The 26,037-nt window shown below is 38.6% G+C and overlaps 1 protein-coding gene across 2 annotated transcripts in view; it reads right to left on the bottom strand.

Moving 5' to 3' along the window:
- The window catches only part of PRKX (protein kinase X-linked), a 151,802-nt gene that overhangs the window by 43,897 nt on the left and 81,868 nt on the right, over positions 1-26,037 (bottom strand). For both annotated transcript variants that reach the window (XM_039325156.1, XM_039325155.1), the window contains exon 2: positions 2,138-2,306. In XM_039325156.1, coding sequence (XP_039181090.1) covers positions 2,138-2,306 — 169 coding nt within the window. The remainder of the gene's footprint in view (positions 1-2,137; positions 2,307-26,037) is intronic.

Here is a 26,037-nt window from a genome sequence, read left to right on the forward strand (position 1 = left end):
AGGAAAAAAAACTGAAGTTCAATTTCATAAGATATAATAAAAAATAATCATGAGGAAGAGTGTTCAACTCTTCTATAGAGGACAGATTCATTACATCACTTTCTAAATAATCTTAGCAGGAACATAATACTATATATTCTTTTAGGAGAGCAAGTTATCCATAAAAGAATGCTACCAAGTTCCAACCCATTGGTCATGATTTCCATATCCCATTTGTTTTATCTTTGTCATATGTTTTTATAAATTTGTTACATGTTTTAAATTTTTCCTTCTGAATTTTTTTGTATTATTTTTGCTTTTATTTTTGATGCAGGATTTCCCAATTCCATATATGCAATTAAAACAATTAAAAAAGCAAAGCTCTGGCAGGTAAATAAAGTCCATTCTCTACCAGGAAAAGTTCAGAATATTCTGTACTATTTTGAGATTTCAGGTTTGGTTCAATCTAAATATTTTTCATGATTTTTGTTTGCACAAAGTTGTCCTTGGGTAGACCCCATTGTATATTTATTAAAGAAGCAAAACAATAATTGTTTCCATCTTTAAAGTATTACATTTTCAGAAAATGTTCAGGACAAAAAAATAAGGTTAATTTTGCCTAAAGATATGGACAAAAATAGAGTAGACAGGAGTAGTAAATATCTCCATAGGTTTTAGAAATTTTTAGATCCAAGGTTTCAGCATTGGATCAACACAGTTAATCACCAGAGATGACAAGATCCAAATGGCCAGTTTGCCAGATCCTGTATTAGTATAAAGCCACTGCTAGAAATAGTCCAATAAATTTATTATCCCAGTGTACTTCTGTTCTATTTCTTCACTTCATTCACTTATCAATGAATTGACTAATACTTGAAAATTTGCAATAAAAATGGTTGAGGACTCAGAAATATAACCTGTACAAAAATTAATTCTGCCATAAATTTTACATGTTTATTTCTCAGAATCATCACTAGTAGGCAAAAATGCATTTTTAATTGAGCTTGCTATTCTTTGTTCTCTTTGTCAGTTTCATCTTATTAGGATATAAACTTGTTATGTTGAAATTACTTTTGCAATATGTACTTATAATTCCTCTGTTTATAGTTTAACTTGTGAAATTCTGACATTTCCTGTAACATGCATTACTCCACCCATTACCACAAGATATTTTTAAAAAGTAATGAGCCATATAGAGAAACAGATTTCCTGTAGTTTCAATCAGAGGGAATTGTAGTTTGTGTACTGTCAACACAACACATTTATCAGCAATTACTTTATTAAAATACTGAGTGCTGTAACCATTTTCCCCTGAAGCTTAAAAATATCTCTAAATTATTTCCTTCTAATGAAGAAAGCTGCCAAGTCTTATACAAAACCGCTATATTTGTGAGAACATATTCAAAATGGGAGTAATTTTGCTTATTGAAAACATGAGCTTTCATTCATGTACTCATTCCTTATCTAAAAAAGGAATAACCATAGTGTCAACTATCAAAAAAGGCATTCTTGGTTTCCATCCAAAATTTATACAAGTGGAATTATCCTATAGACATTCTTCTTGTAAAAGAGGAAAAAAATGGATTTACAGATTCTACTTTTGTTCTGCAGTACCCATTTAACCACTTCAGATGTTTTCAGAATTCTTAAAATTGTTTCAGAGCTAAAACTGGAGACATAGAAAACTTTCTTCTCTCTTCAGGCAGGAAAACCTTTGAGCCTCTCCTAGGAATAATACTATCAAGACTAATGCCATGATAAAATTATGTCAAAAAACAAGCTGAATGCACAAAAAAGAAGGAAGATGTCTTTCAGAAACATATATATGTGCACATATATATGTTTCTGAAAGACATATATATACACACACACATATTTATCCATGAAAAATGCTTGAATATATACATTATATACAACTATAACAATTACTGTACTTTGAAGGATAATCAATCTATCCTGAGCAATGCTGTAAAATCATACATCACATCTTTTTGGAAAAGCAAACGGAGACAAAGTGTTTATAATGTATATATTTCATTTTTCTTCTGCAATAGACTTCCTAGATACTGTTGAATATGGGGAAAAAATTGGAAATTTGTCACCCAAAGATTTTGATTGCTAGAACTGATCACGATTGAACTCAGCAGATGAAGCTTACAATCTGATCAGAAATGGATGATTCACTTCTTTCAAAACAGATTTTTCATTGTGTACATGTTGTTCTTGTTTTAGCCGAATAACATCTGGAATGCTCATTACTTTCAATGCGAAGTAGCATTTAGCAGCTTTCTCTCTCACCAGGTGAACCCGCCCAAAAGTGCCTGTTCCTAAAAATCAGAAAGAAAAAAAAGTCAATGAGATATATAAATATATAAAATATGATTACATTTCATAATGAAACATATATACTGTAAGAAGAAAATATCAACATAAACCAATTGATAAGTGTCAAACATTTTTGTATTCCTTGAGCCTCACTGACACAAAGTTCTTAGTGTCAATATTAAAAAAGAAAGAGGGTAAACAGGTAACTACATCAGCACTGCTGGCTGATTCACTTCTACTTAAATCAAGGTAAAAGGCTATTTAATGCTCTTTTCTCTAATGTGAATATTAACAAGGGCTGGAACTCTATGAAGCAGCCCTTCTACCTTGTGAACTATCACCTGATAAACTCAAGATATTTAAGACTATAATGACCATTGCCTTCAAAAAGCATGATCATTCTGTTTTATTGTTTAGGTCAGATCATAGGAATATTCATCATTTGGATAATTCTGCCAAAATTACTCTTATTGTTAGCAATAAAAGTTCCTGTGTTAATATAACTCCTGAGGTAATCTTCATAAGGACTATTTGCCCAATGGTAAGTAAGTACTGTACCCAATGTATTCTAGTGATGTATTTTAGAAATGTTTTCCTTTGTTTGATGTTACTTAAGTTCACTTCAATGACACAATATTTGTTCTATTTTTTTATTACAGTGAATATACAGTTTAAGATGATGTAGTAAATCAGAATAGATTCATCAGATCAGATAGTGGCTAAAATCAATTAATGATATTGGTGAAAATATTGATACAAATTGAGAACTTTCCTGGACTCAGGAAATAAGAGAAAAGGGAAAAAAAATCTACCTAGACCTCATTTGCATTAATATACTATAGCCTTTCATACTTTTCTTCACATCTATACAACAAATATAAATTGTATTTTATTTCTTGAATTTGTGCTTTTCTTTTTCTGAGGATCTAAAGTTCATCCAATAACATTTTTTTCAGGTATCCCTTTCCTCTCACTCTTCCTTCATATATTTTAATATGATTTGATCCTCATTCATATATATTCAAAACACCTCAATGGCCATTCACTTTGTATGCAATCCATATAGAGCACTTATTCTCACTTCTTTATGTTTTCTTAAGTATTCCATTCCCATTGCATTCAGTTCATTTCTACCCTTTTCCTGTTTCTACCTACGATTTTATTATCATATAGCGAAGTGGGGAGAGGACCAGTCTTGTACATTCATTGCTTATAGCAGACAATATCCCATCCACTATCTTCCCACATCTGCACACTTTAAATGTATGCATCCTTTTCAGCATTTTTAGTATGGGACAGAAATTCATATATTTGTTTGATTATTAGGTAGAAGAGATGGGTTTTCATTTATGTCTAAATTGTAATGGTTGGATGCAACAACCTAGGATTTGCAGCAAATCATCTGAGTTCTCAGTCACATGAGATGATACACACAAACTCACATTTAATACCCTGTAATGTAAAAAAAGTATTAAACATACTTTTGCACATACAAGAGGACATCACATATCTTTGTCTCTTAATCCTTGCTCAATGTTCAACTTTTTGTTAAAATATCCATTTATCTGCATGCCTTTTACTTATTCAGTTCAATTCAATTCATATCCAATTCTTACTATGTTTAGCAACAACCCAACTTCATATTTAAAACATCCATTCATTAGCTTATCTACCTTAAATACACATTTGTCAGAATCCAGTTATATTTCATTTCTATCTATCTTCTCTGATATAAAACCAATTCTTACTCTCTCCTGGATCCTGTCATACTACTAAAGGAGAGGGGGGTATGCATGGGTTTTTTTATTACTTTCACTTCCTCTATTCACTGCAAATTAACCTTTTGTTGATTCGCTTTAGGTCTGCTAACCATAACAATGTAGCCATTTGCCTTTCATCCTATGCCCCTCTGAACTTCTCCTCCTTACTGGCCAGCGAGAGGGGGGAAGATGCAGCATCTGGGATCTGTGTGAGATGTTGAATGATTGTGCCAACAGAGCCGGATTTATATTACCTCTCCTGGACTTAACACCTAGAAATCTGCCAGTTTGAATCGCCTGGAAGAATTGCGGGGTGGGGGGCTGCTTAGGGACACTTTAAAACATCGAATTGTAAGGGAATCCTTCAGATCCTGTCTATCTTACCTGCTATCAATTTCTTTTAATAAAAGTTCCTATTGGAAGAAACCGTTTCCAAGAGTTCTGCTTTCTTAAGATGTGGATTGAAGTGGGTCCTTAAAATCACAAATATATATATGAACTTTCTTACAAATTTGAACTATAAGACTACAAGACTTTCTAAAATATTAACACATTGTGTATAGATCATTTGGTAGCTGAGAATATGGTACAAAATGTACTATTGCTGTTTACACCTTATTTTCCCCATAAAGCAGGAGTTTATTTCGTTTTCAGATTTTAAAGTCATACTAATTATATAACTATAAAAGACCTCTAATACAGTTGCTTTTTGAAAATTACTGTCAAACATACAATTTAAGTTAGTCATTATAATAATTTGACATATATCCTGTTTTCTAGAATGGGAGACTAAAATTAATAAATGTAATAAAATGTATTAAATTAATAAAATTAATAAGTCCAGAAGCAGAGGAAGATAAAATCTTCCCTGGGAAAAATATATAAAAGCTAAAAAGGGCAAACTCATCTTCTACTCTACTTATGTATGAATTTATAAACCATTCTCTTCAAAAGATAGTAAATTAATTCAGATGGTAGAACAGTTACCTGCACATTATAGCAAATTACTGTAGCAAAATATTCAGGGATTTTAAATAAACATAATTCCAGTATAAATTCCTATATGAAGCATTATAAGAGGTTCTTACATAAATTATCAAGACAGATATCAGCAAAGACATAATAATCAAAAACTTTCTAAATGCAAACTGAATTCACAACAATTGCTTATCTTACTATGTTTGAATTATAACTCTGTGATGTAAATATATAAATAGTAAACAGTTTCTAGAAAATTCCTATTAACCTTCTCAACCATGTCATTTAACCACCTTGGGAAATTTTACATGTGATTAAATCCCTTAACATTGTTGTTACATTGCATAACACTAGTAAACAACCTTGTTTTCAAGATGGGCTTACAAAACAGTATTATTTTGATTAATGTAATAAATTTGTAGTTTAACTGAAGCACAATATTCTAAATCATAATGAGATTGATGGTGATGAGAATTATGCTTTTGATATTTTGCTTATTTTGTTATGATTATAGTATCTGTATTTTGCTTCTTGTGAGCTGCTTGGAATCAAAATGACTAAAGCAACATAAAAACCTTTGTAATAAAATGAATGTAATATAACAGTATTTCAAGATTAAAGAATACAATTTTTAATAATACGGTGTGGTTAGCAATTTCTAAAAAGAAAGTATTACAAATACAACAATACAGCAGCCAAGAAATATAAAAGAGCTACAGCACTTCAACAGCTGAGAAACATGAAATTAAGAACCACAATACATAAAAGGTGTCTGAATTTGGCTACGAAAGGCATTGTAAAAAGCAAAGGTCATTGATGAAAGACAAGTAAACCATACTTTTAGCTTTCCTATGTAAAACCTAAAGTTTATTTATAGATAAATATATAATATTTATCTTTAGGCTTCACTATTTGGAAGTATCTTAGGCAAAACTATTCAAGTATGTCCTTCTGTTTTGCAAAAGGAAAAGTCAATTTTTCCAAAAGATTACCTGTATCACCATATGCACAGTGACAATAAATCCTTTTTTAGAATTCTACCTAAAACTCAGATTTGCTATCCTCCAATTAGTATCAGATTATGCTTGTGATAATAAGCACACACACAAAAAACTTCAAATGTGTATGTAGTTATGTGTGTGTAAGAAGCAAAAAACAGAATTATTGCAATTCTATGATTTGTGGGATTGTGAATATTTATTGCAAATATTCAGTTTCATTTTATTTTGCTTACAGTTTAAAAGAGATTTTCAGACTTTTTAAATGATATAAAATATTCTTTTATTTACACTGATACAATGTAAAATTATAAGATCTATAAGATCTTTGTTTACCTATTTGCATACTATTCCTCTTCCCTTTCTCTGATTTTATATTTTTCTCAAAATTGTAATTAAAATATATTAAAAATAAAAATAGGTATATGATTAATTACTGTGAAAAAGATAGACCTTGATCTGATTTAGCATTAAGTTCTTAATAAAAACCAACAATATGTTAATGTTGTTAACCACATAAAATATGTGTCTAAGCCAATAGTGATAAAACCAACCATCCAAACAAAACAAAAAACAAAAGACATTTTTTGTGTAGCATTATTTTTTTCCTGAGGATTAAGCTAATTATATATAAACTTATTTCCCTCTAAAGGAAATACATCAAAGAGTTTATTAAATATGCCAAAGGCAAAGTTGGTATTATGATGACAATAGACGCAGACAAGAGTGGCCATTCATACACCTTTAGAAGCTGAGATTTTAATTGTATGCTTCTGAACGCCTCAAGCATTTGCATTTTTGCATTCATAGCAAATTCTGAGCGTGCATCAAACATACCATAGCAGTTTCAGGTAAATGGATAATGTTGATATGCACAATAAAGCACAAGACAATAAAGTAATGCATTAATTTCTATGTTAATTGTTAGCATTAAAAGTTTAATTCTATATAAAACCTTTTCTCACAACTCAATATTATAGCTACATAGCCAAGGGCTACTAAAGTTTGTTATTTTGCAGAAAGTTAAAATGCAGATTTTAGATATCAGTAAGTCCAAGACAATCTTTAAATTAAGAAGCAGTATGGTAATAACTGCATTAACAAACCATACTGTCCACTTGCTTTAAACTTTTTTAAAATATATTTTATTAATTTTTTACATTAACCATCTTTAGTGCTTAGTGAACAATGTGTTGTCTGGATTCATGTATTTAAAAACAATCAATAATAATTAATTTCTATAATTGATCAATGTTCGTTGATAATATATTTCATGTATTTAAAAACAATCAATAATAATTAATTTCTATAATTGATCAATGTTAGTTGATAATATATTTCCTTGATCCTCTCTTCTTCCAGTAATATTCTTCTTTTGTCTACATTAAACAAATATAATTCTAAATACTTTCAATACATACAGAGTTGGGTATAAACATTTTTCTAGTATTTGTACATATAATAATAACATCAACATATAACATATTTTCTAATCAGCTTATGTTTCAATTATATTTATAGAAGTCATCTTATTAAGTCATTATATGTCCTACTTTCAAAATTCTTATTTAAGCTTAATTTCCCCTCAGTATTGAAACCACTCTTATCAGTCATAATTTTCTCAAAATTCATTATCTTTTAATGTCCAAACTCTTCATTCAAATACACCATCTCAATATTTTTACATTTCATATATTATAAAAGTATCATACTACTAATATATCTTATCCCTCTTACTATAGGGCCCTTTATGTCCAAGCTTTATCTATTCTTTTAACCATGTTCAAACAAGTATTTAATCATATAGTACACATCTAGCAATCTTACTATAGGGCAGTGGTTCTCAACCTTTCTAATGCCGTGATCCCATAATACAGTTCCCCATATTGTGGTGACCCCCAAGTGGGTGTGGCCACCAATAAGAGGGAGTAGGTCAGTTAGGGAAAAGGGAAAAAAATGGCGGACAACATGGTTTGGTGACCACCGTGAAATGGTCGTTCGACCCCAAATGGGGTCCCGACCCACAGGTTGAGAACCACTGCTATAGGGCCTCTTTATATCCAAACTTTATATTTTTTTAACCATATTCAAACAAGTGTTTAGTCATATAGTATGTCATCTGGTAAATTGAATCACATCTCTTAAATCTAATTCTAATCTTCTTCTTTTGCCAGGTTGGTTTCCAAATCAATAGGTTTAGCTTGCCAGGCTGTATTTTTGTAGATATTGTTGGGGATAAAAAAGATAAATTAAGTAGAATATTCATTTTTTTCTCTCCCACTCCTGACACCTCTTTAATCCATTTTATTAAATCATCTTTTTTGTCCTCAAGTTTGATTTGAGGTCCTGGAAGGTAAAACATCTTTTTTATTTCCTTTGTGGTAGCAAAGCTTTACGGATTTTCTTTTGTTTGTATTAAGTTGTAGTTCTCTTCATTTGTAGCTTCCATATTTAAGTCATTTTCCTCTGATTTATGTTCTATTGTCTAATTTATTTGTTCATTCTTTATTGTCATTTTTTGAGCATTGTATAATTGTGAGTTTAGGTTAGAGATATGTTCATTTATGTTATCAAAGTTGTTTTTCATCTCAATATGATTTAAGACAATTGTCATTTGACTCTGTCGCAGCATTGCATATATTTTCTCCTGGAATGTATTTGCTTTGTCTTGAATCGTTGTTCCTGCAAATCTCTGATGTTCCATGCCAGGGTCTTCAGCAGGTGTTAGGTGTGGTTTTCTGTCACTTTTAGATAACATACAACATCCATTTTGTCTCCCTCTTCTAGGTAGTTTTTCACTGGTACCATAGTCTCTTTAATTAGCTTTATTAAACCAGCCCATCTTGAAATCCAAACAACCAAATCTTGTGTAGTTCTTATCTTTATATATTATTTTTGTAATCCAATATGTTTCCAATTATCAAAGCACCACTGAAAACAGTATTTTGTAACAGTTCGTCTTTTCAGGGGTCTTATAATTATCAGCCAACCAAGATTTCAGTCTAAAGTTTTTAACCACCTGAAAGCTTTCCAGTAACTTCCCCTTTAGAAGATTAATCAAGGGCCAAGGTTTTTTTTCTCTGCAAACAATCTTTAACTTAAAAATGCAACTCAGTGTGTTTATAATCCCAGAAGGTCAGCAGTTTCTAAACATATATAATTTCACTCTGTAGTAGATAGCCCAATACTTTGTTCCCAGCTGTTTTTTGCTATTTCTGGGTGTCTTGCCAAATTCTGAGTCAATGCAGCTATAGTTTTCTCTAATCCTCCACTAGGTGTCAGTAGCTATTAATTTTCCAGCTTTTAAAGCAAAGAGATAATATTTTATATATATATAATTTCATCAATATTTTTTCAGGTATGGAACTTTAACAGTTTTCTTAGTTTTCAAATTTATCCAGACTGTAGCTTTTTTAACCTCATTTCAATATATTTTTGTTCCCCATAAGAGTTTAATTCGTCGCTTCCATCTATGGGAGGGTGGGGGTGTAGTCCACTCCCTTCTCACTTAGGGAGGATTTTTCCTTCTTGGGAATCTTTTCGAGGAAATCAGATACAAAATAGGAGAGAGAAGATCGAATTCCTCACCCAGTTTCAAGCAAGCTTGTTGTTCTGGTTAGTGCCTTTAGACTTTGGCTGCAAGTAGCTTGGGCTAGTCACTGAGGTGTGGCCAGCATTTCTCCTGTCAAGTTACAGGGCTTCCCCCAGATCAAGTGGGACAACCGCCATCATTCCGCAATCATCGGGGCACCCCTCTTTCTTCATCACCTCTCTGGGGCAACTTTAGACCCATTTAAAGGTCCCTGGGAGGATGAAACTAACCGTGGTGTGCAGAGCCGGACGTCTCCAGTTGCTTTAAACTTTGACAGCTTCCTTTACCATTAAAATATTCACACCTTTTATTCCTGAATTTTTTTATAATATATTTTATTAATTTTTTAACAAGCATAAGTCACTCAATAATTGATAAACAGTGTGTTGTCTGGGTTACATTTGTAAAGGCACTCCTTAACAATTGATTTCTATAATCTGTATTCTGTATATTAATTTTAGTTGATTTCCTCTTTCCCCAAAACATCCTTTTTTTGCAAACATTGAATTAATACAATTCTTATTGTTTTAGTAAATAACAATTAGGTACATACTTTTTCCAATATTCCTAAAAATAATCATCATATTAGTATATTTCTTTTCTTTTCAGTCATTTGAGTTGCCTTATCATCAATCCTGTTACAATTCTTATTTTAGTTTATTTCTCCCACCAAGTTCTAAATATTCTTACTGGTAAGGGTTTTCTCAATGATTAGTTACATTTACATTGACAGATTTAATTCTATTTTTTCCATATAAGCCATCTCACATTTTTACATTTCTTAAGTAATAGATAAAAGTGTAAAGAGGGGGGGGGAAAAGAAAAACAAAAAAGAAATAATAAAAAAGAAGAGAAGAAAACAGGAGCAACAGAACATAAGAAATAACATACTACTTGGAATATATATCCCTCCTAGATTAATATGTATTTATTTCCTCAAATTTCTTATTTTTTTAATCATAGTTAAGAATATATTTAATCTTTAGACATTCCATTTAATAGATCTAGTCATCTAATACCTTAACTCTGATTCAAAGCATTTTTAATATACTTTTCTTAAATTCAGTCACATTTAAATATCTAAAACATTTCATCCCTCTTAGAGTGGTATATTCCAAAAAAATTTCTATTTCTTTAACCATATTCAAACACATGTTTCTTTTTTAAGTATTCTCTCTGATATGTCCGATCATCTATTTTCTTAGTTTCCATCTTAATCTTTTTTCTTTGCCCAGAATCTTTCTTAATCAATGTACTTTGCTGAATCAAAAGGTTTTCCCATATGATCATAGGTGTTGCTGTAGATGTAGAGAGTAAATCAATGTCTCTGTCATGGGCATTTGCCCAACTCTTTTTATTAGGAATCTTTTTCCTTCCTTTTCTCTCCACTTCTTCTGTCACTTTTTGTCTCTTCATCCAATCCTTTCTCTTATCTTCAAATTTACTTTGTGCTGTTGAAATGTAAGTTGTCTTTTCTTCCACTTGGATTAAATCATATTCTTTTATTTTATGGAAGTCCATCTTTAAGTCTTTATCCTCGGATTTATATTCAGTCATCTCTGCTGTATTCTCCTGAGGGTTTTTTGGGAGTAAAATTAAATTGGAGATAAATTGATTTATACTTTCAAGGTTGTTTTGTATTTCTTTGTGGTTTGAGATCATTGTCCTTTGAATTGATTGCAGTTTATCATATATTTCCTCTTGTAAAGTATACATTGTTTCTGTAAGTCTCACTTTATCTAAACAGCTGTGTTTATTAAGACTTTGAAGGCCACAGGCAGAGATTTTATAATCCTCATCCACCAGTAAGTGTCAGCATTGGATCATTTTTCAGTTCTTTCTAGTCTTTTTCCTCCTTAATGAGTTAAATTCGCCGCTTCCAATAGCCAAAAGGGTGGGGAGGAAACCCCTCCCTTTTTCACTCTTGGAGGTATTATTGCTTCTTGGGAGTTCTCCTTTTCAGGAAAATAAGTAGGATAGAGAAAATCAGTTCTTACCCAGCTTCAAACGCACTGTTCACAATCAGCTTATAGTAGAGCTTTTGACTTCCGTTGCTTGCAGCTGGGGCTAGACAATGGAGTTAGCTAGCCTTTCTCCTGTTGGTTTCTGGGAGGCTTCTCCTGGACCGATCGGGGAGACCACCATCTCTCCTAGGTCCCTAGGACTACCTTCCTTCATTGCCACCTCTCCGGGGCGGCTTCCGGCCCATGTAGGATCCCCAAACAGGAAGAAACTCAGCTGAAGAGCTCGGCATCCTGAATCTCTCAGCTGATTTCACTGCTCACAGGAACCGGAAGCCTTTTATTCCTGAAATTTTTGTTAAAGAGATTTTTCCAAGTCATTGAATAAGTTATTGTTAAAACTGTTCATTTCAAATTACAATTACAAGTATTGTGGCTGAAGATTCTTTTCAAAAAAATTGAACTATGTTCTGCTATTATATATATATATACACACACACACACACGTATGTGCCTGTGTGTATGTGTGTTTATATAAATTTAAAGTGATTTTCTGTAAGACTAAAGTAATTAAAATCTCCCATTCAAGTTCTGATACTTCTCTTCCTCTACTTCCCCAAATACAAATACACCAGACATATCAAACACAAGGCCCGGGGCCCGGATGCGGCCTACGAAGTGGTTTCATAGGGCCCGCAAAACCATCCTGGAAACAGTGAGGGAATGGCCCATACTCCCTTGGCCCTGGCCCAGGCCGGCAGGGAGCCAATGTACAATTTTGTGGTGGCCATCTATGCTGAAATGCATTTAGTCTTAACTCCACAAGGCCATCTAGAAACAGCGAGGAACCAGCCCCTGCCGTGTTGATCCCGCCTCCTGGGTGCATGCTGGGGAGATGTCACCCTTTGTGAGGAATGAAGAAAGGACCATGCCTTGGCGCTTGCCATGGTTCCACCCCCTTCTGCCAGAGACCCTCAGATCTGTTCCACTATTGCCCAGGCCCCCACAAGCACCCTTGACGCGAACGATGTAGAGCTGGCCATGCCCAGTAGGCTGCACCCACCCTGGCCACACCCACCCAGTCCCCCGAGGGCAACCGCAATGCTGATGCGGCCCTCAATGAAATTGAGTTTGACATCCCTGAAAATACACCAACATACACATAGAGACTCACCAACAGGATATAATTCCAAATGTTTTCTTAGTACATAGAGAATATTTTAAAAACTTTTCTAAACTTTGGACACCATTCTTGGCTATTCAGTAAGTTGTTCTCAAAGAATTACATCAGGGAAAACTATTTGCACATAAAAATGTTTCCAAGTAGACTAAGACAAAGCACCATATCCAATGTAGCTTTTTAAAAAAAAAAAATCTATTTTTTTATTTGAATGGATATTTCCCTGCTAAGCTTTGCAAAGCATCCAAAACATGTTAGTGCAATTGAAGTACCTGTCATCAAAACATTAAAAACTGCTGTATCATTTGGAAGGCTCCTTCAACTTGTTCAAAAGCTGTCTTCCAATGACTAAATGCAGAAACCTACTAAACATATGACCATTTCAAATGATAATCCTTAATGCTTTGAGAGAGATGCTGATTTTAAGATACAACAATTGCGGCCTATGTCCTTTGAATGCTTACACAGTCCTATTCCATACACCATCTGTAAAGACAGTATGCTCCTTAAAAATAAACAGGATAATTCTGAATAGTATACCTACTTTACTATTCCAAGCAATCCTAATTAGTTTTTATAGTAAAATGTATAACAACAGAGACAAATTTTGTTCCAAGTAGTGATTGGAATTGCATAAATATTCAGTCTGAAGGTGATTAAAAGACAATACTATGGATTCTTAAAAGTATATTAAGCTTTCAAATCAAAATGAGACTTCATTTAATAGCTGAATTAGACAACTTGGAATCAACCTTACTTTGAAACCACAAATACATTTCTAATATGAAAATTAGTCTGATTCAGATGTCCAAATAGAAAAATCAGATCAATATAATGACAGAAACTGAATGGATGGTGTGAATTTGATCAGACCCAATCTAGACAGTATTTGTGTAACAGTGACATGGACTAAACTTTAAAAAAAAATCAGTTTACATTGCCTAAACACCATTTTTCTTTCATTTTAAACTTTATTATACATCATACACATACATAAAAAGTACCATTGTCAAGTCATTACAAAAGAAAAAAGATCAATCTAGTAGGTCTTTTTTCTCCAAAACATTATTTTCAGGCTGAAAACCATTTTTACAAGTACAATAATTTTTAAACAAAAGTAGTCAACCAGCTTGCAAGCAGTGAGGATTATAAGCTAATTTAAATGGAGCAACAGAAGCAACTTTTCATACCCAGAACAAATTGTTCTATGAAAAACTGGCAATGAATTTTTGAGAAGGGGCGTTTTTCTTACCTGAACGCATTTTCTCAGCATGGAGATGGAGAATCCACCAATGGGTTTAGACTGTGTTCCTGCCCAATCAGATCAAGTCAGCCAAACCTGCTACACCTGTCCTGGACTAGGGTGTGTCAGTCTCAACGCGGGCGAAGACATTGACTGACAGCATGACATGTTGGCTCACAGAACCTAACCCTAGGCCTAAGGAACCTGCGAGGGCAGGAGTGGATTCTCCATCTCCATGCTGAGAAAAGGCGTTCAGATAAGACCAACGCCCCTTCTCCAGCACAGGAGATGGAGAATCCACCAATGGGACATACCAAAACCTACTGTCCCTGTGGGAGGGGAGCAGGCTGGTCTGGTGTGACATTTCGAGTTACAACCTGTTGGAGAACTCTCCTGCTGAAGGAGGCGAACCTGTCCAGTTTGTAGTGTCTGATAAAAGGGCGAGGGTGAAGACCACATAGCCACCCTACAAACATCCTCAATGGACACCTGAGTGGCCCATGTCGCAGAAGTAGCCACACTGCATGTTGAGTGGGCCGTGACACGATGTGGAACTGGCAATGAATCGGGCCCCGCAATGCACGCCCTGATCCACCTGCCAATCGTGGAGGCGGATACCTTCTGAGCCCTGGAAGAAGGGTGGAAGGAAACAAAGAGGGCCACGGAGTTGCAGAAGGCAGCCGTCTGTTTGATGTAACAACAGAGTGCTCTACGAACGTCCAGAAGGTGCCATTGCCGTTCCAGATCATGAGATGGATTAGGGCAGAAATCTGGAAGCATGATTTCCTGAGCCCTGTAGAATAGAGAGTTAACCTTAGGGACAAAGGTAGGGTCTAAACGAAGGATCACTCGGTCCCAGTGAAAAATGCATGTCATCCCTGGTGGAAAGTGCCGCTAACTCAGATATCTGACATGTGGAAGTGATTGCCACCAGGAAGGCGACCTTGTGAGATAAGGATTGCAAATCACATATCCTGAGAGGCTCAAAGGGCAGTCTGGGTGAGTGCCTGAAGAACCCACAGCAGTTCCCAAGAGGAATACCTATGCACCACAGGGGGCTTCGTGTTTGTGGCACCCTTGACGAATGAGCGAATCAATGGGTGTTGACCAAGGTATACTGCGGAGTCACAGGTAAGTATCGTATTCAGAGCTAAGCCCCTCTCTAGACCCTCTAGAAGGTAGTCTAAGATCCTTGGAATCGTCAAGTCTGATATAGTCAAGTGATGGTTTGTGCACCACAAGCAGAAATTCTTTCATGTGGCCTCATAAATACAGTTGGTAGCGGGCTGTCGAGAGGCCTGGATCATGGAAATGACGCCTGGTGAGCAGGATTCCTGGGATAAAATCCTGCACTCAAGTGCTAGGCGGCTAATTGGAGCCATTGAGGATCCGGATGATGCAGGGTCCCCTGGCTGAGTGAGACCCAATCTGGAGGAATCCTCCACGGGGGCACTATGGAGAGGTTCACGAAGTCGGCGAACCATGGTCTCTGCGGCCAGTACGGGGCCACTAGAAGAATCTCCACCCTCTCCTGAAGGAGCTTGCGGACAACCGCTGGAATAAGAGGGAGAGGAGGAAAGGCATAGAGCAGTCCCTCAGGCCACAGACTCTGGAGAGCATCCACCCTTTCTGCTCCTAGGGATGGGAAATGGGAGAAGAATCTCAGTAGATGAGTGTTCGCCGGGGAGGCAAACAGGTCTATTATCAGTAAGCCAAAGCAGTCAGAGATCTCCCTGAAGAAGTCCGAGTGGTCCACTGTCGATATGCTCAGGAAGTCTTCTTGTCTGTTCATCTCCCGAGATGTGGTCGGCCTTGATGGAGGCAAGGTTGGTCTCTGCCTAGGAGCCCAGCAATTGGGCCTCGGTCATGAGGGCACAGGATCGGGTACCCCCCTGCCGGTTCACATGGGCCTTTGCTGCTACATTGTCTGTGAGGATCAACATGTGACATCTCACGACCATGCTGCGGAAGTGACGGAGTGCCAGGTGTATGGCACTGAGCTCCAGCCAGTTGATGTTGTGCCACAGGTGTGAGCGGGACCATCGGCCTTGAGCCTACTGTGACCGAAGGTGCACTCCCCAATCGAACAGGCTGGCGTCGGTCATGAAGGTGAATCGATTGGGTTCCTTGAAGGAAGACCCTCTGGTCATGGCTGGAGAGAGTCACCACTTGAGAGATCGCAAAGTGTGATGAGGGACTCTCACCCTTCGATTGCAGGAGTTGGTGCCCAGCCTTTGGAAGGGGAGTAGGAACCACTGGAGGTTCCTGGAATGTAGCCTGGCCCATGGAACTATGGCTATGGCCGATATCATTTTCCCTAGTAATTGGGAGAAGATGGCCAACGTCCCTGTCGGGCTCTGCATATGTTGAGGACCAACTCCTGGATACTGTCCTGGCGTTCCTGGGAGAGGTAGACCCGGCATCCTACCATGTCTATGATGGCCCCTAGGTGCAATAGCCTGGTCTTGGGAACTGTGTGGCTCTTCAGGAAGTTTACCGAGAACCTGTGTTTCTGGAGTACCTTTATCACCAGCCTGAGGTCTGACTGGGCGGCCTGAATTGACGACAACTGGATTAGGATGTTGTCCAGGTAACATTGGACACAGACTGGGACCAGTCTCAGGTGAGCAGCCAGAACCGCCAGGATCTTGGTAAACACTCTTGGAGCTGAAGACAGGCTGAGCAGGAGTGCCCTGTATTGATAATGGTGACCCATATAAGTGAACCTTAGAAACCGGCAGTGGTTGAGAGATGGGAATGTGGAGATATGCTTCCGTGAGGTCAATGGATGTCAGGAAATCTCCCTTTCTTACACTGCCCAAGATGGACTGGAGCTTTTACATCTTGAATTTTCGGTATGCAAGATGATAATTCAAGTCTTTTAGATCTAGGATCACTCTCCATACTCCTGAGGCCTTGGGGACGACAAAGAGGATGGAGTAAAATCCCCGATCTCTCTGACCCTCCAGCGCTGGTTCTATTGCCTTTATGTTCAAGAGGTGACGAATAGCCTCTTGCATCATTCCCTTCTTTGTGGAATTTCTTGATTGGGGGCAAGATATGAAACGCCCCGGAGGGCTGGAAACGAATTCCAGGGACAGGCCATGATGAATGGTGTTTAGGACCCAGGCATCTGTGGTGGTGGCCTCCCACTGGTGGGCAAAGAGGGACAACCTGCCCACTAGGGGAAGGACCACCTGAGAGTCACTTAGACCATTGGAATGGGTGTCCGCCCCCTCAAAAGGGCCATTTGCCCTGAAATTGTTGCCTGGGTCTGGGAGCCGTCTTGTCAGCCGGGCAGTCCTGCCGGGCTGTGAAGGGACGGTTGGGTTGAGTATAGCTGGGGCTAGCTCCAGACCGAAAGGACTGCCTCCGGGCGTAAGGGTTGGCCCATTTGTCAGCACGTCTGGTAAGATGATTAAGTACCTTATGTTTGTCTTTGTTTTCTGTCAGGTACGGCACTAAGGCTTCCCCGAATATTTTAACTCCCTGGTACGGAGCTGCTGCCAGGCGCCATTTAGACTTAGCATCAGCATGCCAGTGTTTTAACAAGAGCATATGACGTGCTGTTACGTTAGAGGCCATGGCCCTGGAATTGCACTGGTGTAGAATTGCACCAGAAGAATATTCCACTGCTACTACTAGCTCGCTCAGGTCCTGATGTGTACGAACATCCTCCAGGGGGATCCTGGCCTGGAGCTGTCGGAGCCAGAGGAGAGAGGACCTGGTAAAAAAGGATGCTGAAGTGGTTACCCTAATAGCCCACACTATGTTCCCATCTCCGATGCTCTGCCTTCAGTGCCTCAGATATATCTCCTGAGATCGTGGTGGGGGATACGAGAGGGGCCAAGGGCTCATCCACCATGGGCACCTCCAGCGCATCTGCTAAATCTTGAGCAATGCTGAACGATTTTTTATCATTCCCACCAGGGAGGGGAAAGATGCCTGGGGAGATCCACTGTTTCCAGACCGCATTGAGAAAAACGGGCGGACAAGGCACATGGTGCTGTGTTGTTACCAGTTCGGTGAAAACAGGGTCATCTTGACCTCTTGACCTCTCAGCGGCTTTCGATACCATCAACCATGGTATCCTTCTGAGTCGTCTCGGAGAGATGGGGGTGGGCAGCACCGTATTGCGGTGGTTCTCCTACCTCTCTGACAGGTCACAGTCGGTGTTGGCGGGCGGACAGAGATCGACCCCTAGGCGCCTCGATTATGGGGTGCCTCAGGGCTCGGTCCTGTCCCCCCTCCTTTTTAACATCTACATGAAACCGCTGGGCGAGATCATTCGGCGACACAGGGTGAGGTATCATCAGTATGCGGATGATACCCAATTGTATCTCTACCCCATGTCCTTTCAGTGAAGCAGTCGATGTGATGTGCCGGTGCCTGGAAGATGTGAGGGTCTGGATGAGGGTGACTCAACCCTGACAAGACCGAGTGGCTCTGGGTCTTGCCCCCCAAGGGTCATCCTGATGGATGACCCTTTACCTCCCTCAGTGCAAGCACGCAACTTGGGTGTGCTCCTGGACTCACAGCCAAATTTGGAACATCTATCGGCTGAGGCCAGGGGGACCTTTGCCCAGGTTCGCCTGGTGCACCAGTTGCGGCCTTATTTGGACCGGGAGGCTCTACTCATGGTCACTCATGCCCTTGTCACCCCAAGACTGGATTACTGTAATGCGCTCTACATGGGGCTACCCTTGAAGAGCGTTCGGAGGCTGCAGTTGGTTCAGAATGCAGCCGCGAGAGCGATTGTGGGTGTACCAAGGTACACCCATGTGTCACCTATCCTCCGTGAGCTGCACTGGCTTCCTGTGGGTCTCCGGACGCAATTCAAGGTGTTGGTTATCACCTTTAAAGCCCTTCATGGCTCAAGACCAGGTTACTTACAGGACCACATACTGCCGCATAGTTCCCAGAGACCGGTGAGGTCCCACAGATTGGGCCTCCTTCAGGTCCCGTCGGCCAGAAAATGTCGGCTGGCGGGCCCTCGGGGACGGGCCTTTTCTGTGGTGGCTCCGACCTGGTGGAATCAACTTCCCCCCGAGATTCGAACTACTCCCACCTTGCCGGCCTTTAAGAAAGCCATTAAAACTCTCCTGTTCCAGCAGGCCTGGGGTTGATGTCCCCGGGGGGGCCGGGATACGACTGGACATGCTGTATGAATGCACTTATTTTATTGTTTTATCATTATATTTATTGTTTTAATTTTGTACGCCACCCTGAGTCCCTAGGGATTGGGCAGCATATAAATTTTATTAAAAAAAAATAAAAATAAAAATAAATCTGTTGTTGCTGCTAGCGTAGAGCGATCGGGACCGATGTGAACTGTGGAGCTGGCCTTACAAAGCAGGGGTAGAAAAAGAGAAGGGTTAAAATGGCCGCTGAATGACAGTGGTTCCGGGGGAGGATTGTCCTCGTCCGACCATGGGGCATCTAACTCCTGATCATACTCCTGAGGGGATGAGGCCCTGCTATACGAGGACTGGGACGGGGAGGAAGGCGCGTGATATCCCACAGTTGCTGATTGGGGAATCAGGAGAGAAATTACCGACTTGGCACTGGGCATCTGTGACCTGGCCTCAAGAGCCCGATCTAACACCTGAGCAATTAGTGTTTGAAGGCGGTCCTCAGGGGGAAAAGTGACAGGCTCGGCTGTCCTGAGTCCAGCAGCCGTGGGGGTGAAGGTAGCTTCTGGAACCGGGCGCTGGGCCCGTGGACCAGGTGGAGGCTGAGAGATGGAGATATCGCAATCTGGTCCGGGCAGAACGGGAGGGGTGAGGAGTACTCCTGGTGACCAGACCCCCTGGGTAGAGGTGGAAGGGCCCAGGGGTAAATCAAAGAGAGGGCCCTTGGCTTGTTTAGCCTCAACCCTAGCCTGCTTTTGTGCTTTGGAGAATTCTTTCTCCAGAGCCTGGTGTCTCCTGCTGGCATACTTCTCCGCCGTTTTGGAGGTCTTCCCTGCAGATATGGCCTTGGCCTTGGCCGAGATCCTACCTGCGGCCTCCTGGTTGGAGGATCTGTGCCATTTCTGGCCCAAGGAAGAAGGTAAGGCGTCCTTGTTCAGGGAGGCCGTGTTGTCCTCCATCCTGATGAAGATACACTCAGGTGCACGAGAGGGTACCCCTGGTTTCTTTGGTGAGGTGTAAGCAAGAAGGAAAAAGGAAAGAGCAGGGGATGATACTGATCGCCCTGCCCCCCTGGTCACCAGACCGGTACTACTTCAGTGACCAGTCACGTCTACGGCCACGGCAAAGTCACTGAGGGGATGACAGCCAGCCTGCTCGTAGAGTTGTGTGGTGTTGCCAGGCCAGCTAGGTGAAGAATGGCAACATGGCCTACACAGTGGGCGGGTCTGTGGGATGGCGAAGTCCCCTGTGTGCTGGCCACAGTCTGGCACGACCTCCTATGAGGTGACCAGGTATGGAGACACCGGATCAGGGCCTAAATGTGGGCCCAACAGACGGAAACTGAACGAGGGGAAATCCTTTTTTTAAATATTATTATTATGAAGAAGAAGAAGAAGAAGAAGAAGAAGAAGAAGAAGAAGAAGAAGAAGAAGAAGAAGAAGAAGAAGAAGAAGAAGAAGAAGAAGAAGAAGAAGAAGAAGAAGAAGAAGAAGAAGAAGAAGAAGAAGAAGAAGAAGAGAGAATATATGAGGGGAGTGGTGCTACACCTTTGAGGAATCCCCAAGGCTTGCAAGGAGAACCTCTTGTGTGCGGCTTACAGAGGACTAAAAGTATCTAAGCCTGCAGGCCAAAAAAAAAATGACCCTGAAGGCCTCCCAAAATGGCGGCAGCGGTCTGAGGTAGTTCCCCTGTTAAATGAAATTTAAATGCCAGAATATGGTGGGAAACAATGGATCCTGCCCACCCCACTGAGTGAGGAGGACCTGTTCAATTAAGTGGCTGAGAAGAGCGGAGGACAGAGCCCCCTCCTCCATCGTGTCCCTCGGCCAAGAGGTTAGAGAGCCACGCGGTCCGCAAAATGGCGGCCGCGGCAAAGGGGACTCTTCCCCGAATGGATGGCGCAGGGGAGGGGGTGAATCCGGCTCGCGCTCCCATCCAAGGAGCCCTCCAGTGAAATAGAAGAGTTAGCGACTCTTGGGCCGCCCCCAAACCCTGAGTCCAAAAAAAAACTCACCCGAGCACAATCCAAACGCACATGAGCGTCAAACGGCCGTTCCAGCTGGCACACGTGTTTGGCTGCTGGAGCTGTGGCCGCAGGCTCCGATGAATGGAGGATTTTAGAAAGTTGATCCCTGATGAATGGAGGAAGGTAGGAAGGCTGCAGCACTGAGTCTAGTGCTGTTTGTGGGGGAAGGAGAAAGAGAAGCCTCCGTTTTGTGGGAGAGGCAGAGGGCTTTCAGGCGTTGCCACCTGTGGGAGAAAGGAGAGAAAATGGGAGCCTCCGTTCAATCAGAGAAAGCAAGAAGGAGTTTTTGGGGTGTTGGGCAGTCAGTCTGAAACAGCGCTGATTCCAGCGCTGCTCAGAAGACTGAGGTAAAATGGAAAATCCACCAATGGGAGTGATCTACCTGCCTATGAGCCAAACTTGCACATCTGTCCTGGGTAAGATCAAGTCAAGACTGGGACACCCTAGCCCAGGACAGGCGTAGCAGGTTTGGCTGACTTGATCTGATTGGGCAGGAACACAGTCTAAACCCATTAGTGGATTCTCCATCTCCTGTGCTGGAGAATCATTAATGTCATGTTTCCTAAATTTCTAAATAAGTTGCTATGTAGCAATAAAATAGACAATGTACATGAGGTAACAAATTAAATTCTCAGAAAACTGTTTTTTTAAAGAAGCCTTCTTAGACATGACATAACTGCACCAATTCTCTCATTTTAATATTTAAAATATTATGCTAGGTGCAAATGGATTACCTGCTTCTGTTTTAAATTATGATTTTTTTAAATAAACTTTATTGGTTTTTAAAACATAAATCACATAATAGTTGATTAACAGTGTGTTTGCCTGGCTTATATTTACAAAGGAAAATTGTCAACAATTAATATCTATAATCCATAATCCACGTATTCACACAAATGTTTCTTTTTTCTCCCCCCCCCATAGATATTCTCTCTGATAGTTCCCGTCATCAATATTCTTAATTTTCACTTTAATATTTAAATATTTTCCCTTTAATCAGTATCATGCTTGATCAATGTGTTTCGCTAAATCGGAGCGTTTTTCTCTCTATTTTTTCCAACCAATCATACAATTTGTTCCAGATTTCATAGTAATCTGTTTCACTCTTATCCTTAAGTTCTAAGGTCAACCTATCCATTTCAGCACAGGATAAAATCTTATTTATTACCTCTTCTTCAGAGGGTGTCTCACTGTCTTTCCATCTCTGTGCAAAGACTAATCTTGCTGCTGTTAGTAGGTGTAATAATAGGTATAAGGATCCTTTATTGTATCTATCTTTAGTGATACCCAGCAAAGAGTTCTGGTTTTAGCTCAATGTTCTGCATTAGTATTTCTTCTAACCACTGTTTTATTAAATGCCAAAATTGTTGTGCTTTTGAACATTCCCACCACATATGGTAATAGATCCCTAGCGATTCTTTACATTTCCAACATTTCGATAAGGTCTTTTTGTCCATTTTGGCTAATCTTACAGGGGGAAGATGCCACCTATAAAACATCTTGTATAAATTTTCTTTGTATGCAGTAGCTAGTGTGAGCATCCTATTCCTTTCCCATAAATCCTGCCAATTATCTAAGTCAATACCATAGCCGAAATTTTTACTCCAAATTAACATTGTCTTTTATTTGCTCTTCCAACATATCCCTTTCCAATAAATATTGATATATATCCTTTTTATCTCTTTTTCCGTTCCTAATAAAATTTTATCTAATTCTGTATCCTCTAATTTTATTCCACATTCTTTTTTATCCTTCATATATCGTGATTGAATTTGAAGGTACACCCACCATTCAAGTTCTATCCCTTCTTCTAATAACTCTTTCCTCGATTTTAATTCTTCTCCTTCATCCAAGATGTCTTTATAAGTGATCGCCTTTCCTGATTTCATAAAATTTGGATGTATGAATATCTCCAATGTGGATACCCAATTAGGGATTTTCATATAATTACATTTTTTAATTCTGACCCATACATCTAGTAGTGCCCGTCTGATATAATGTTTCTGGAAGTACTGGTGAGCCTTATGCTTTCCTTCCCAAAGAATTGTGTGCCACCCTGTCTGCATATCGTGACCTTCTAAGGCTAATAATCTCCTATTTCTCAGATGTATCCACTCTTTCACCCAAGTAAGCATGGCTGCTTGATAATATTTTTCCCAATCTGGGAGGCCGAATCCACTTCTTTCCTTCAAATCCTATAGAAGTTTGGATTTGATTCTCATTTTTTTCCCTTGCCTAGAAAAACTAAATTTAGATATAGTATTATTTAAGTTTCCAAAAAACTCCTTTCCTAATCTAACTGGTATACATTGAAATAAAAAAAGTAATTTAGGTAGTACATTCATCTTTATTATTGCGATTCTTCCCATGAAAGAGAGCTGCAAATTTTTCCATCTATCTAAATTCATTTTAATTTGATCAACTAATTTATCATAATTATTTCCTTTAAGTGTAGCACATCTCGCCATCAAATGAATCCCTAGATATCTTACCTTCTTTGTTATCTGAATTTTAATTTCTCAACTATCTCAGTTTCCTGTAATTTCGTCATATTTTTAACTAACATTTTAGTTTTTTCTTTATTAATCTTTAAACCTGCTACTTCTCCGTATTCTCCCAATACTTCCAACAACCTTACATCGGACTTCAAGGGCTCTTCCATGATAAAAACCAAATCGTCTGCATAGGCCTGTAACATAAGTATTTCCTTTTTAGTTTCTAAACTTTTAATTTGTTCTTCTTTCCGAATTATTCTAGTCAAGACTTCTAGAGATAGTACAAATAGTACTATCTTGTCTTGTACCTTTTTATATTTGGAAACTTTTAGTGGTTTCTCCGTTTACTACTACTTTCGCTTCCTGTTTTGCATAAATTGCTTTGAACATATTTATAAACTTTTTGCCAAATTCCATGTATTTTAGCTGATTCAACATAAAATCCCATTTAACATTGTCAAATGATTTCTGCACATCAACAAAAACAAGTATCTGTTTTTCATTATGGGTCTCGTAGTATTCCAATATGTCTAGTACAATCCTGACATTATGTCTTATCTGCCTCCTAGACAAAAAACCATTTTGATCAGGGTGAATAAATTCAACCAGAAACCTTCACAATCTTTCTGCCATTATCACCATAAAAAATTTATAGTCCGAATTAAGTAATGATATGGGCCTGTAGTTTTAGATAAGTGTCAAATCAGAATTTTCCTTAGGTATTAATGTAATAATTGCCTCTTCCCATGAGGTCAGGATCTTTGCTTTTTTTAACAATTTGTTAAATAGATCTAGTAAGATTGGACATAAGAGTTCTTGGAGGTTTCAGATGGTACTCCATCTGAGCCTGGCGTCTTATTACTTTTTTGCTTTTTGATTGCCTCTGTAATTTCTTGAAGTGTTATATCCTTGTTTAGGAAATTTTGGACTTCTTCCGGGACCTTTGGAAGGTCGGCTTTCTGGAGGCATTATCTTCACTAATACTTTCTTCGTCTTTATAAAGTTTCCTGTAAAATTCATATGCCACGTTTTTTCCCCTTCACTCTGATAGATCATCTCCCCCTCTTTGTTACATAATTTACTAATCCATCTGTCAATTGTCCTCTGTCTTTTCGTTTCTTTAGTCTGTGGGCCAGCCATTGCCCAGATTTATTCGCATGTTCAAAAAACTTTTGTCTGGTCTGTTTTATTTTTTGCGCCAGTTCCTCCTTCTCCATAATGTTCAGTTTGTGTTTAATTAGATCTAATTGTTGTTTCAGATCCCGACTTTGCGGTTTTATTTGTAGTTGTATTCCCAATTTCCTATGTTCTTCCTCTAAACTTTTTTGGCGTTGCTTTTTTTTCTATTATCACTGGCCATACATGCAATTGCAACTCCTCTCATGACAGCTTTAGCCATGTCCCATAGATTTTGGCTGTTCGTATAACTGCATTATGGTCTGCCCATAGATTTGTGTCTATTGTAACATCTCTATTTTCAGGTTTAGTTCTTTTAATATCCAAGTCATATCAATTCTAGACCATGATAGATGGTGAGCAGAGTAGCATGTAAATTGCTTTGATTTCAGGTTTCTCTCCCTCCAACTATCCAATATATTAAATTCCTCCACCATTTTGAAGAAGGTACTGGGTAATATTCTTCTAATTCCTTTCCTTGTTGTGCCACTTTTATAATCTAACTCTCTATCCACTATTGCATTAAAATCACCCATTAAGCAAATATTCTCATTTTCAATTTCTCCAATAGTCTCATGCAATTTTTTATAGAATTGTTTTTGACTTTTATTTGGGGCATAAATTCCAATGAGGGTTACCTTTTTTGATTCAGAAGAACCTTGATTATTAATATTCTACCCTCTTCGTCCTGATAAATTTGTCTTGCCAAGATTCCTTCCCTAATATACACCACTATTCCTCCTTTTTTCTGTTGTGATGATGACATGAACATAATTCCTAGTTTGGGATAATTCAATAAGTTTTGATGTTGCCTATTTATATGTGTTTCTTGTAAAATTATTATATCCAGATGCATTTTGTTTAGCTTATTGAAAATTTTATTCCTCTTTGCGGGAGAGTTTAAGCCATTAACATTTAAAGATAAAATCACTATTTCTTCCATATCATTGCTTGTATTTCGATCTAGTCGTCCTTGTTGGTTTGCTCTCTTTAGAGTCTTTAAGTCTACCCTCATCGCCATTTCCATTTTCCGCTTTTTCCCCTCTCCTGGTTTCCTTTTCTATACTTTGTAATTCCCTTGTTTCTATCACCTGTTCTCCTGTAGCACCTTCTCTTCTCAGTTCTTTTATTTCTGACTCTTCTTCACTACAAAAATATTGCCTAAAGAATTATTCTGCCTTATCTATTGTAT

The sequence above is a fragment of the Crotalus tigris genome, unplaced genomic scaffold (genome assembly GCF_016545835.1).
Source record: "Crotalus tigris isolate CLP2741 ecotype Arizona unplaced genomic scaffold, ASM1654583v1 scf7180000024317.942107, whole genome shotgun sequence".
Classification (NCBI taxonomy): domain Eukaryota; kingdom Metazoa; phylum Chordata; class Lepidosauria; order Squamata; family Viperidae; genus Crotalus; species Crotalus tigris.